This window comes from Fukomys damarensis, unplaced genomic scaffold (genome assembly GCF_012274545.1).
Source record: "Fukomys damarensis isolate Sample0158 unplaced genomic scaffold, DMR_v1.0_HiC HiC_scaffold_2, whole genome shotgun sequence".
Classification (NCBI taxonomy): domain Eukaryota; kingdom Metazoa; phylum Chordata; class Mammalia; order Rodentia; family Bathyergidae; genus Fukomys; species Fukomys damarensis.
In genome coordinates, this window is record NW_022900914.1 from 61,245,394 (window position 1) to 61,259,414 (window position 14,021).

Sequence of the window (14,021 nt, forward strand, 5' to 3'; positions counted from 1 at the left end):
TCTCTCTCTCTCTCTCTCTCTCTCTCTCTCTCTCTCTCTCTCTCTCTCTCTCTGTTTCTTTCCTATCAGTATACATTTGGGACACATGACAATCACCTGGGGGAATTGCTACATACATCCAGAGGTTTACCAGACTGTTCGTGTATAGGTCTTTTTCCCGAAATCCTGCTTGACACCGGGTGGGCCTATTCCCTCTGAAGTTTATAAATCTCAATAAATTCATTGTGAAAAAAATGAGAAATAAAATTAAAATGACTCAAGATTTTTAACCTCTGGAAACATTTCTTCTTTTGCTTCCTTTTTTCTTTCAATTCTAGGGATCCATACAGGGCCTCCTACATGCTAGGCATGGGTTTTACTACTTCATTTTATTTGCAGACAGGTTGTCACCCAGACCAGCCTTGAACTTTTGGTCCTCCTGCCTCAGCCTCCTGAGCGGCTGGCATTACAGGCATGTGCCACCGTGCTAGGCTGTGTTCTCCTTGATTTGCTGTGGCTGTCGTCACTGCTGTGCAAGTTGGTTTGTTGTTGACTTCCGGGCCGCATTCACGTTCTCAAGTGCTCTAGCACTGAGCTCCATCTCCAGCCCTCCTCTTATTATACAGCATTGCACATAGGGTATTTTTTTGTTTCTTTTTCTACTCTGTTAATAATGCAAAGGGAATAAAAAAGTTTTCCACGCTTATTTTACAACCAGCTACTTTACTGAATTTCCCTATGAGGTCCCCATGTGATTAGCATGGTGAGCTCAGTGCAACTCTTGTCTAAAACCGTTTGAGCCAGGGATTTAGCTTAGTTGTTCAGCCGCCTACCTTGCAAGCACAAGTTTGATTCCTGGTACAAAAATAAATAAATAAATAAATAAATAAATAAATAAATAAATAAATAGTGAAACCATTTGAGAGCCTCTAAGCGTTTATAAAACAGCGTTTGAGATTTTCCTCATGACCACCAGTGAAGCCTGGGACCTGGGACCTGGTGCCCTCCTATTCAAGACACCTGAGGGGCTGAGGCAGGAGGATCACAAGTTCAAGGCCAGCCTGGGCAACATAATGAGACCCTGTCTTAAAAAGACAAAGAGCTGGGGCTGAGTGATTAACATTTGCATTGCATGTGGGAGGTCCTGGGTTTGTTACCCAGATTGTAAAACAAATACCTAAAAATGATTTAACCAGGTGGGGTTGGGGATGCCGCTTAGGCTCAGCAGCAAGTCAGGCTCAGCAGTAGGGCTCTTGCCGGCACATGAGCAAGGCCTCAAGTTCCATCTCTAGCACTGCCCCCTAAGTGGGTATCATCTGCTATTACTGAGACTATGGCCCTTACACAGATGGCTGGAACTGTTATAGGAAACATTTGAAATTAACATTTCCAAGCCGGGGATTTAGCTCAGTGGCACCCTACGTGCCTTGCAAGTGCAGGTCTTGTGTTGGATCCCTGGTACCATCCAAAGCCCTGCCATCCCTTCCTTACACTCACTTCCCTTGGCTCTTGGACTCATCATCCTCCTCCTTTTCAGCTCCACTCCTCCCTTCACAGCTCCTTCCTATAGTCACCTCGAACCTCTGCTTCCCTCCGGTCAGGAAAATACACCCCCTAGCTTCTCCTCTCCTCACCAAGTGATTCCATCCACTGCCCCTGCCTCAGTAAAACCTCATTAATCTTTGGAAAATTTTACAATGACATCAAATATTTCTTCTGTTCCTTTCTCATTTTTGTGTCTTTCTGCAATTCCTGCTATGCATAAATCATTTTTATAAGTCTGACAGTGCTACCTGAAACATAAATTTCATTCTTAAAATGAGATTAGATACCTTTTCTTTCTTTCTTTCTTATTACTATATGTTTGGGACACAGGACAGTCACATTCACCTGGGGGAATTGCTACATGCGCGTACTGCATCCCTATCAGTTTTATTTCCCTTCCCCATCCCTCCCTCCTGTCTTCCAGCCCCAGGCCCCCTCTGTACCCTTTCTGTGAGCTCTGGTTCATGGCCAGATGAATACATTCATCAGGAGAGTGAGTTGGTACTGGTATATATCGCATCTTAACCCTTTTTACTAGCACAATAGCTGTTGAAAAGGATTCTTGGCACACCAGTGCCATCTCGCTCCTACCTTAGGAATGGTAAAAGCCCCCCACAGGCGGGACCTGTGTGGTCACAAGGTCCTGAAACACAGAGGTAGATCTACCAGGACATGGGCTGTGGAGGAGGCTGGGCCGGAAGGAAAGGTTTTTAAAGCCCTTGCTGCAATCTCTCCCGTCTGTCTGCAAAGAAAGGCACAAGTAACAGCTGCTACAGGGGCTTTCTTGACTCCCAAAATCTAGGAAAGGGGGGAAGACTTGAAAGTCTTCTAGAGCGCTGGGGGCAACTGAAGGGCTGAGGATCAAAGGCTGCAGGTGTTGGGCGGAGAATCTCAGCTCCAGGAGAATACAGGGAGGAATGAACAGGGAAGCGGCTTGGCTGTTCTACATCCTGGCTAAACATAGCAAAAATACTTGGGAGCTTGCCCATTTAAAATTGAAGGATAGCGTTTTCTACTTTTTGTACCCAATGATGCCAATTTGGCAAGTGAGGTATATCATAAATAAAAATCAGGATAATGTAGATGCAGTGCTTTGGCTCCCCCAGAGATGAAGAAAATATACCTTTTTTCTTAGACCAGAAAGATATTTTACTTGGACATGGGCTTTATTTTTAAAATAAAATGAGACAGCCGGGCATGGTAGTGCATGCCTGTAATCCCAGCACTTGGGAGGCTGAGGCAGGAGGATCGCTGCAAGTTCGAGACCAGCCTGGGCTGGTGAGTCCCAGGTTAGTCTCAACTACATAGTTAGTCTCAACTACATAGTGAGACCCTGTCTCAAAGAACAAACAAATAATAATATTAATTAATTAATTAAATAAAATGAGACAGCCAGGCAGAGCAGTGCATACTTATAATGCCAGCTACTTGGGAGACTAAGGCAGTAGAATCTCAGGTTTAAGGCCAGCCTGGGCAATTTAGCAAGACATTGTCCCAAAAATAAAATTTAAAAAGGACTAGGAGCTGGGTGTGAAGGCATTTGCCTATAATCCCAGTACATTGGGAGGCAGAGGCAGAAGATCGCAAATTCAAGCTCAGCTTTGGCAAATTAGCAACTTAGTAAGGCTCTGTCTCAAACTGAAAAAAAAGAAGCTGGGATGGAGCTCCGTTTCCCAGCGGAGAGCTGAAGGTGGGCGTGGGGAGGACAGGACCATTAGGCATCCATGGGAGACAAGAGTCCCTGTGCAGGTGAAGGCTCTGCTCGGGTCCCAACTGGAGCAGAGATCTGCATGTCTTTGCTTGATGTGCTTCAGGATAAACTGGGAGGGAGAAAACTCCAGCAGGCTTGGCTGTGAAGCTCCTTTGAAATGCAATGTCTGGCCCCATCCCTCCTCCTCCCCTACACTGTGGCCTGAAAGGTGAAAGTTAAGAGTGCAGAGGAGCTGGGCAGGGTGGCCCACATCTGTGGGCTGAGGGAGAAAGATCACTGCCAGTTCGAGGCTACCCTGGGCTACATAGTGAGATCCTGCCCGAGAAGGGTCGGCTTGGCAGGAAGCAAGAGCCTCCTGACCTTGATCAGCTCTGTCCACTTTGTGCACCTCGAACCCTCCCAGCCCAGAGCTTCAGTCCTCTGCCCAGGATACTTCTGCTGCTCCTGCTGAAGATGAAACCGGTCCCCCTCGCCATCTGGAGGCTCATGGCTCAGTGTGGGAACTTCAGCCAGCCTGGGGACCCCTGCCACGTGCACTTCAAAACTGACTTTCCCCTTAGGAGCACGGAAGCCAGGGGGTGGTTTCAGTTGTATTAGTATCCTAAAGCCCAGGGCAGGGCGTGAAGCCCAACACGGATTTGCACAGTTGGTGGATAAATTCCCAAGAGCCCAAGGCTCCCAGCTATCATCTCAAGTCCAGCTTCCCTGGGCAGCTTCAGAATCAAGATGCAGGCCTCTGACCTGCTGCGGGCGATCCTGGGGGAAGACACGTCAAGGCCGTGACTCCTCTTTCCACGGCTCAGTCCCAGTGTTTCCAGAAAGGAGTCCCAGATGCAAAACCCAACCCCAGGGAACATGTGAGGGCAATGCGCGGAAAACAGCCCCACCGCACTGCTGACAGGAGCCTGGCTTCTGAGCCTGTAGCATCCACGCTGTGGGGCTCTGCCCAGGAAAGCCACTGCAACTTCTACTACAAATGGAGAGGCGGTGGAGTAGGGGACTGGCGCCAGGTGGCCTAAGTCTGAATCCTGCTCCACCACTTACCTGCAGTTTTTCAGACTCCCAGGCTGCCAAGGTTCTCTCTGGAGAGTCGAGTAAATGCAGTATGTGCTTTGTGGAGTTGTTGTAAGGGTTAACTGAGCTACTTTATATTCCATAAAGGTGTTTCTGGACAGTGGCCAGCACCTGATAAGTGAGTTATTATTATTATAATGCTCATCTTTTTTAAAATGATAAAGGACTGTGCTCTATGGCTCCCCAGGGGGAGTTTGGCAGGTCCCTGGTCTTTTCTGGACCTTTTTTGTTTTTGAATCTGACAGGAAATTCCTTTTTTCAGTGGTGCCAGCCACACCATGCCCCAGCGGATGGCTTTCCATGACAAAGGCTAGGCAGGCGCCAAGTCCTCGAGCCCCAAGATCGCCTGCCCCAGGAAGCACCAGGGGTTTTTTTTTCATTAACAACCTAAGTGAGGAGCATATGGGCGCCTCAAGGCAACCTCTGTGGCCTGTGCTTGGCCCGGTTTGGCCTGGGAGTGACTTGTAAGCACCCTTGGGGGCAGAGAGGGGAGCACTGCAACGGACAGTTTCCAGAGCTCCCGAGCTGCCCAGCTGCCTTTTTCCAGTAAATTCAAGAATGGGATGGAGGATTTAAAAGTGTCAAGAAGGAAATCTGAAGCCTGCTTATTAGTTCTTCAAATGCTCCTCTGACCCTGTTTTATTCTGAACAGTACACCAAGACCCAGAGGGCGGGAAGGCAGTGGCTTCCTGGAGTCACACATGGGCCCAGCTGGCCTGGACCTGGCCTGCAATTCCAGCATCGGCCCATTCTTCCCACCACAGGGAAACCCCAGGGAAGGGCCCAGCTCCATGCCTGTCCTCTGCACTGTCCCACACTCCTACCTACAGTAGTTCTGATCTAGCAAGTTCCCAACTTGCTTCCCAGGCGGTGTGGGGGGGGGGGATGATGTCACATATGCAGGAATCAGCGCCTACAGGGTGCCGCTGCAGTTTTGACTTCTAAGCATCCGTTGTAGCACCTTCCCTTGCTTCTTTAAGCCCATGCCCAGCAGGAGGCAATAGCCTGGTGGACTTGACAATGCTGGGATTCTTCAGTGCTGGGGTTTGAGCCACCCCGCTGATCTCTGCCATTGTAAGGAGACTCTTCCATTCACCTGCCCTCATCAGTGACATTCATCTGGCACGTAATGTCCACTGACTACATTTTTTTGGTACTGCAGACAGAACTCAGGTCCTTACACTTGTGAAGCAGGCGGCGGAACCACTAAGCTAAATCTCCGGCCCTTCACTGACTACATTTTAATCATACCGGTACTTAAATCTTTCCAAGAGCTGGGGATGTAGTTCAGTGGTGCCACATCTTCCTGGCAAAGGTAAGGTCCAGAGTTCCATCCTCAGCACCAAAAAGAAAGAGGGAGAGGGGGTGAGAAAGAGGGAGAGAGGGAAAGAAGGCGGGGGGCTGAAGGGGAAGACTAAGGAGAAAGAAAAATCACTCACTGGTCTTTCGTATCCCAGGACCAAAAATTTTTCCAAGAAACTTTCAGGCCTGAGCTCTCCCCTTGCCCCATAAAAAATGTTTTAGTCAAAATGATTCCCAGACCCAAGTGTCAAGGAAGAAAAAAAAAAAGACCCTAAAAACTCTAAGAACCAAAAAATACTGGGTCAGGGATTTAGCTCAGTGGCACCACACCTACCTCACAAGTGTAAGGTCCTGAGTTTAATTTCTGGTAAGGAAAAAAAAAAAGCACTGAAATACTCAAAGATTTTGCCTCCCAACACAATGGGCTGACCAGACCTCAGTCCTGAGCAAAGCCTCTGCTTGCAGCTGACTTCCATAGGAGAAAAGCAACAGCACAGGAGAGAAATTGGCCTGTTCCACAGGATCAGGCTGTCCCAGCCAGGGCCCATTTACTGGCCCAGGACCCAGGATTCTGGAGGGGTATTGTTGCCTCACTGGCAGATTGTGGGCTGACCACCCCCCAGCCCACCTCCCAGGTCCCAGGCTGTCTGTGCTCCAGCAGCTCATGGGCAGGGGGCAGGAGCGCTGAGCCTCAATGACACACAGGGCAGCCTGGGCCATGAGTCAACCCAGCCTGATCAACAGGGCTACCGCTGAAAAACCCAGTCAATGTTGGGTTTTGGCTTCTTTCTACTCGGGGCCAAGTTCAAGAGTCCAGTGATTTCCTTGGGAATGAGGAGCTGCCTGTGTGCCCTTCCCCCAAGATCACACCCAAAGCCAAAGGAAGGAACCACTACTGTTAGAATACATACCCCAAAGGGTAACTTTTATTCCAGCTCTTTCAGAAGCTAAGCTGCTCAAAGTCCACACCACATGACTCTTCTCTGCTTGCCCTATACTTTCAAGGGAAAAATGTTTTCTTTGCTGCTTCTGTTCACATTATAAATTAATTCACAAATATAGACTTGAAAGAAACAATATAAAAGTCTATGATTTTTCACATACAAAAATATCCATAAAAGCTGGGCGTGGTGGTGCATGCCTGTAATCCCAGCCCTCAGGAGGCTGAGGCAGGAGGATCGCTGTGAGTTCGACCAGCTCAGTCTCAACTATATAGTGAGACTGTCTCAACCCCCCCCCAAAAAAAAATCCATAAAATCGGGTTTTTGGGATACAGTATGGAGTAGGTAGTATCTTTGGTTCTTTGTGCATAATAGCTAAAAAGCAGTGGCATTTCTTTCTTTTTTAAAAAAAAGGCAATGGTGATGTAGTCTGTACCTTACAAGCCATGGGAAAAATATGTACCCCTCAAAATTTCCCATGTGTATTTCAAAATAAACTTTAACTCTGAGTCTTAAAAAGAAAATATAGGGATAGACAAATTTCTTTATAATATGTATGACAGTTTCTAAAATCATAAAACACCCAGCTATCCTCACATCAAAAGCTCAAAAACATGATACAAAGAAGGCAACTCATAGGACATTATCTTCATCTTAATCCAAAGCTGTTCCTGTAAACCCAACTATTTGCATTTTTAATTAATACTTCTTGCAAACATCATCATTCAACAAATAATGGCTAAGTGATTACCACATAATATCCCAGGGTCTCTGCCAGCACTGGGATGAGGACCACAAAAGTCATTCAAAGGAAGACACTGCTGAGAAGTAAAAGAGAATCCAAAATAAATAAAATTATACGTCTATTATTAAAAATATGACCACAAATGGTTTCTCATATTAAAAGCTACAAAAATCCCATTTAAAAACTGTTTAATAATAAAAATTTAATAATACTTTGTTAGGAAATGAAATAGAGGACATAGCTTAAGAGGGTTAGGATGCTGCTATCACATGTTAAGGCGATGGTCCTCTCAGACCTTGGGGGATCAGTAGCAGGAATAAGACAGAGGTGGTATTGCTTTTGCTGCTCAGGAAAACCATTTCAAATGACTTATTTCAGCCAGGTATGATGGCACTCACCTGCAATCCCAGCGCTCAGGAGGCTGAGGCAAGGCAAAAGGACTGATGCCAAATAGGAGGCCAGATGGCTACACAGAGTTCAAGGTTAGCCTAGGCTACAAAGCTACTTTGTCTCTTATGGTTTAGATCTAAAATGTCCCCCAAAGTTGTGGGTTTTTTTTTGGAGACAGGGTTTCACTCTGTAGTGCAGACTGGCTTGTAGCCTAGGCTGGCCTTGAGCTCATGGTGATACTCCTGCCTCAGCCCCAAGTACTGGTATTACAGGCGTGCAACACCATGCCCAGGCTAGAAGGAGATATATATATTTGGCTGGGGATCGAACTCAGGCCCTTGCACTTACAAGGCAGGCGGCACAACCACTGAGACAAATCCCCGGCCCAGAAGGGTATATTTCTGTTCCTTGCACTTCTCTGCTCCCTAACCACCACAGATAGTGTGAGCAGCCTTTTCCACCATGCCCTCTTACCATGTCATTCCTGTAATGGAGCCGCCAACCATGGACCGAAACAAAGCTCTCCTTTAAGTTGCAGGTATCAGGTATTTTGTCCCAGCAACAAACGAATACATTGTCTCAAAGTGGGGGGGGGTATTTTTTAACTAGAATCTTTGGTTAGGTAAGATCCAGCTCTATTCCTACCCGCTTCTGTTGTTACAGAAATCGGCCCACGAGGCTGGCTGATTTTAGGAGCTAGAACACTAAGTTATAAGCACTAGCTCTACCCGGCTCTACAATATCCTGTGTGACTAGGGGCAAGTCAGCTAACATCTCAGAGTCCTCCTTCCCTCAAAACAGAAACGAGAGCTGGTCAGACCTATCTCCTCTGGTTGCTATGAGGATGGTGGGTTAAGATGTGTGTCCAGGCGTCTACACCAGTACTTGGAACACAGTGCTACTCGTACTTTTATTGCTACTGGTGACCACCAGATACCAGACAGGGGACACCTGTGAGCTGCACATAAGTCCAACGATCTGTGGCATTTTCTACAAAAATCCAGATTATCTGGCTTTTCTAAAATATCATCGCCCTGCTATGTAGAAGGCCACCAGCTGCTCACAGCAGGCTTCCGCCCAGCTCTCTACTGCTTCAGGTGCCAGGTGCTGTGGTTTTCATGTTTTGGAGCTGCTGGGACACATTTGGGCCTGCCACCCTGGGACACAGAGACAAACAGAACAGAGATGGGCCTGGCCTGCACAGGGCTCACAGGCTGCCTGACTCAGAATAGATCCAGAGGCTGGGATCCAGACAGCCAGGATAGCTCCTTGGAGAGTTAAGAGTCCTCTGCTTGCCTGGACCACACAGAAGCTTGATTCAACTGCAGGATCTGTCTGAAAGGGGCACGTTACACCTCCGAGCCCTCTCGGGGGTAGACGAGGCTGTTGACCATGCTGAAGTTATAAAAGGGGCTGCCAAAGGTGCTGCTCTGGGCTGCACTGCTGCTGGCAGGGAAAGGGCTGTAATAGGAAGGTCGCTGGCTGCTGCGGGTGCTGCTACTCAGCTGCAAGGTGTCGGAGGAGGCCTCAGGGATGGAGGTGGAGGGGAACGCGCTGCTGGAGGGCAGCTGGGCACCCTGGATGCCCAGGTGGCGGCTGCCGGGGAGGACTCGCTGGGTGCTTCCACTGCCGCTGCCACTGCTGCTGCTACTTAGGGTGCTGAGGCTGCTGAAGAAGGTGCTGAGACAGGGCGTGGAGCTGAGCAGGGAAGAGCCCGGAGAGGACGCAGTACTCTTGGTACCTTCAGGGGGCTCTGGGGACTGTGGGAGCTTCAGGGGCAGGGAGGAAGGGCTGTTTCGTTCTGGCTTCCAGCCTGCACCAGCCCCCAGTCCTTCTTCTGATTTTGATGTCCCCATGGCCACCGTGGAGTTACTGCTGGCTTCAGAGCGGCGCTTTCGCTTCCGACGGAAGTTCCCATTGTCGAACATTTTCTCACAGTTTGGATCCAAAGTCCAATAATTACCTTTCCCTGAGGAAGAAAGATGAGTTAGATAGAGGAAGACTTATTTTATTAAACAACCCCCCAGGGGACCCTTTAGGCCCCAATGGACCTCTGAAACCATGGATAGTGTGATATCCTATACATTCTGTATTTTTTCTATACATATCTGTGATACAGTTTAATCTATAAATTAGGTATAGAGCAAGATTCACAATAACTAAATAGAACAATTATAAAAATATACTGTAATAAAAGCTATGTGAATGTCGTCTCTGCTTGTTTCTAGAAGTTTCCACTTAATATTTTTGGGCTGCAAATGATTTTAGAGAAGTGAAAGCCAGAGAGTTAAAACTGAGGGAAAGATATCAATAAATTTAATGGGAAAAAACAAAAACTAAGGGAAAGAGAAGACCATTCACTGTATTCTGCTTTCAGTTGGAGCAGACAGCAGACTCATTAAATGGTGACAAAATTCTCAGTCTGTGCTAGTGTTTTAGCCACTTTCTGGAGGCGACATTCCTTGCTTCAAAGAGAAATCTGGAAGGAAGTGTCTACTGTATCAACACTAAGACCAATCCTATTCCCGAGGCTCTCACAGTGAAATCACCCAACAAGGTCTCTTATTTTAGATCCAAATTTGGGGGCTTAAATGCTGTCTCAATATAGTGGCTAACACACAAGCTGTGAAAACAGGGTCTTTATATTATTCCCATTAACAAACATGTACTGCTCATGCTCCTGAAAAACATATCCCACTGGGAAAGGGCAACCATCTGTAAAACCAGTCAACTACTACAAGCACATATTGGTTGGAGTACTAGGAAATTCTAGAAGCAACATTCATACCTCATCTTGGGCTGGACATGCCACTGCAAATACTCAAAGGCTTTCTGCCCACGGAGCAAATATTGGGCACTCATTTTCTTCATGTAATGCTCGCCTTCTGCCTCAAAAATGTCCCTCACTATCACAACTGAAGTAGAAAAGATTGTCATCAAATTCTATGACTCACTTTTTTTTTTTTTTCCCAGTACTGGGGACTGAACCCAGGCTTCTTTGTACTAAGTCACATCCCTAGCCCTTTTTATTTCTTATTTTGACATAGGGTCTTGCAAATTGCCCAGGCTGGGCCAGAACTTTTTTTTTGATCCTCCTGCTTCAGCCTCCCAGAGTAATGACACTATAGGTATGTACCACCACACCCAGATCAGTAATTATTTTCACTGCTGACAAAAAGAGTCTTATGTTTGAAAGTATTATTAAGCATTTACCTTACAGTGAGTCCCTTACCTGGATAACCTCCATTACTCTTCACAGATCTACAGATATGGATATGTTACTAGCCCCACTTTTGAGATGGGGAAATGGAAGGGCAGACTGGTTAGTACAGTGTTATAGTCTAAGTGTCACACAATCATTTACAAAGTAAAGCCAGCATTTAGCCTGGCTCCAGATTCAGCTTTCTTTCCAGGTACGGGAGACTGAGCCCAGGGCCTTCATACAGAGTGAGCTAAATGCCCAGCCTTTTGTACCACTGAGACAGTCTTGATAAATTGCTCCAGGGCTACCTGAAACTTATGATCCTCCTGCTCTTTGAACAGCTGAGATTACAGCAATCAGTAGTTTTTAGTTTTTTTGTTTTTGGTACTGGTGATCGAACTCAGGACCTTGTGCTTAGGAGGCAGGTGACGGCACCACTGAGCTAAATCCCAGGTGCTCAGTGGTTCTTGTTTTGGTTTTGGTTTTTAACAGGGTCTTGCTATGTAGTTCAGGCTGGCCTTGAACTCACTATGTAGCCTGGGGTGGCCTCAAACTCACAGCAATCCTGGCTCATCCTCCCGGGTGCTAAGATTACAGGCATGTACTACTACCATGCCAAGCAGAGTTGGTGTTTTGCTTTGCTACCAGGGATTGAACTTGGGACCTTGTGCTTTCAAGGCAGGTGGCACAAACACTGAGCTAAATCCCGAGCCCAGCCTTCTTTTTGCGGGGGCGGGGGAGGTAAATGGGGATTGAACTCGGATCCTTATGCTTACAAGACAGGTGGTGCTGAAACCACTGAGCTGAAAATCCCTGGCCCAGAGTTGTTGTTCTTGACCACCCTGTGAAGATGCCTCCATGAGCTGGCAGGCACTCCCATAACTCCAATGAAGCATTTTCTACAGATAGCTGCGCGGGGGCGGGGGGGAGAATGAAACTACTATTAGGAGTAATATCTGAATATGTAGTATATCAGGCCATCTTGGTACCAACTGTGCTATGGCTTTTGTCTAGATGTCCCCCCAAAGTCTCATGCAGTCATTCACAGGTAGAGCTTTTTTCAGAGGTGGCTGGATATAGAGTGTATGACACTGGAATTGATTCGTGTTGCAATGCTAGGAATAAGGGCACCAGAATTAAGGTGTGAGTGCTACCTGCCCTAAGCAGCCTGGATAAGATGCAAGGGACCGAAAGAGCTGTGGATGTCACTTGTTGTCTTGCTGTCTTTTTCCTGCCATGAACTGTTTCTCCTCTGTGATGCCCATCTGCCATACCAACCTACCTTGGTGCCTCCCAACTAGGGACTGAAACCCCTAAAAACAGTGAGCTAAATAAACTTTTCCTCCCTTAACTTGTGGATGCTGGATATTTTGTCTCAGCAACAAGAAAAGTAACTAAGTTTTTTTTTTTTTTTTCCTTGCTACATCTCTGGCCCCCAATTTCTTCCCCTTTGGTTTTTGATCCCACCAGTAGCTTTGAACTTTTAGTGTGACATTTATAGGAATTCACATGACAACTGACATAATAATCCTGGGTCATTCAAAAGCCAGATCAAGGTATCTTCTTCTACAACTGCATGCCCTGTCCCACACAATGATCACTAGCTACAAGTGGCTAGTGGTACTTGAAATGTGGCTAGTTCAAATCAAGATGTGGCATGAAACACAAGATTTTAAAGACAACCCCAAGAAAATAACATAAGAACCCCACCAGTAATTCTTATATGTTGAAACATTTTGGTTAATTAAAAATAATACAACCAACATCTCTCTCTTTTAAATGTGGCTACCAGAAAACCTACAATCACATGTGCCTTACACTCTACAGTAATTCCATTAGAAATCGCTGCTCTAGACTGACTTTCGGGGCTGGGTGGCAGAGCTTTGATTAACATGCAAAAGTTCCTGTGTTCAATCCCCAACACTACACACACACACAATGACTTCAGGGATCAGCTCATTCTGAGGGCCACCGAAGTGTAGGATTAAAATGTTTTTAATTCTTTTTTCTATTCCAACTTCTTCCCTCCCATGCTTTTGTCCTGGGTTCCTTAAGAAAACCTCCAGCAGGATTCTTTCACTCCACCTCCACCTCTCACCAGGCCAGGTAAGAGACACTCACAGCCCTCCTTGCTCCAGAAGTTACCGGATTTAAGAACTGAGATGCGTTCTGTACATGTACCAACGCCCCACGAGGAACGCGATCATTATATAATACAAGCATGCACTAATAATAATTTTTTAAAAACCGAACAAGAAGAAAGCATATTTGGAGCGCTCATTTAAACATTTCAAAGTAGTTAAAATGTCAACACCACAACTTGTAGGACCCACCGAGCTTCTCCCACCGCCCTGCGGAGGTCAAGAAGCCTGCGGCGCTAGGGTCACAGGGAGCAGCTCCTGTGTGATGAAGGAAAAAGTGCCAGGTACGCAGCCCGCGGGGACGCTTTGTTGAACCCTGGATCCTCGGCTCCTCATCCCCTTCAGAACCATCCTCACCGGAGAGCTCGCCAGTTCGTGACCGTCTTCCCTGTCTACCCTCTCCTTGGCGTAACTAGCCTGTCCCTTCAAAGGGCCGGAGAACACGACTCAAAACGCGACAAACTTTTCCCTTTCGCCCTGAACTGGCTGGCTTCGGTTTGTGGATGCAGGGGAGGCACTCCCGCCTCGCCAGGTCCTCCCTCTGCGCACCTCTGCCACTTTTCTTTGTCCTCTGGTCCCCCTCACTCTCGACCGACGAGGTTGGGGTGCTCGTTGTTCGCCTGCGCCCCCCGCAGGGTGCAGAAGACCCTGCGATCTCCCCGCTGGGAGCGCACAGACCCCGCCTGCGCCCCGCCAGGTGGCACCCGCCAGGCCGCCCTCACCTGGATCGTCCTCGTCGCGGGGCACTTTCTTGAAGCAGTCGTTGAGCGACAGGTTGTGACGGATGGAGTTCTGCCAGCCGGCCTTGCTGCGCTGGTAGAAGGGGAAGCTATCGGCCACGTACTGGTAGATGTGGCTGAGTGTGAGCTTGCGCTCGGGCGCGCTCTGGATGGCCATGGCGATGAGCGCCGAGTACGAGTAGGGCGGCCGCACCATCTTCATCAGGTCCTCGCGGCTGGCCATGGACAGCCAGCCCAGCTCCCCGGGAGCC

The 14,021-nt window shown here is 47.6% G+C and overlaps 1 protein-coding gene across 1 annotated transcript; it reads right to left on the bottom strand.

Moving 5' to 3' along the window:
• Positions 1-8,279: 8,279 nt before the first annotated feature.
• Positions 8,280-14,017, bottom strand: Foxi3 (forkhead box I3; the record flags this gene model as incomplete). The annotated part of the gene is made up of 2 exons (XM_010625690.1): positions 8,280-9,656; positions 13,753-14,017. Coding segments are annotated over 2 exons (885 nt in total), but the record flags the coding sequence as incomplete, so codon positions are not given.
• Positions 14,018-14,021: the final 4 nt, after the last annotated feature.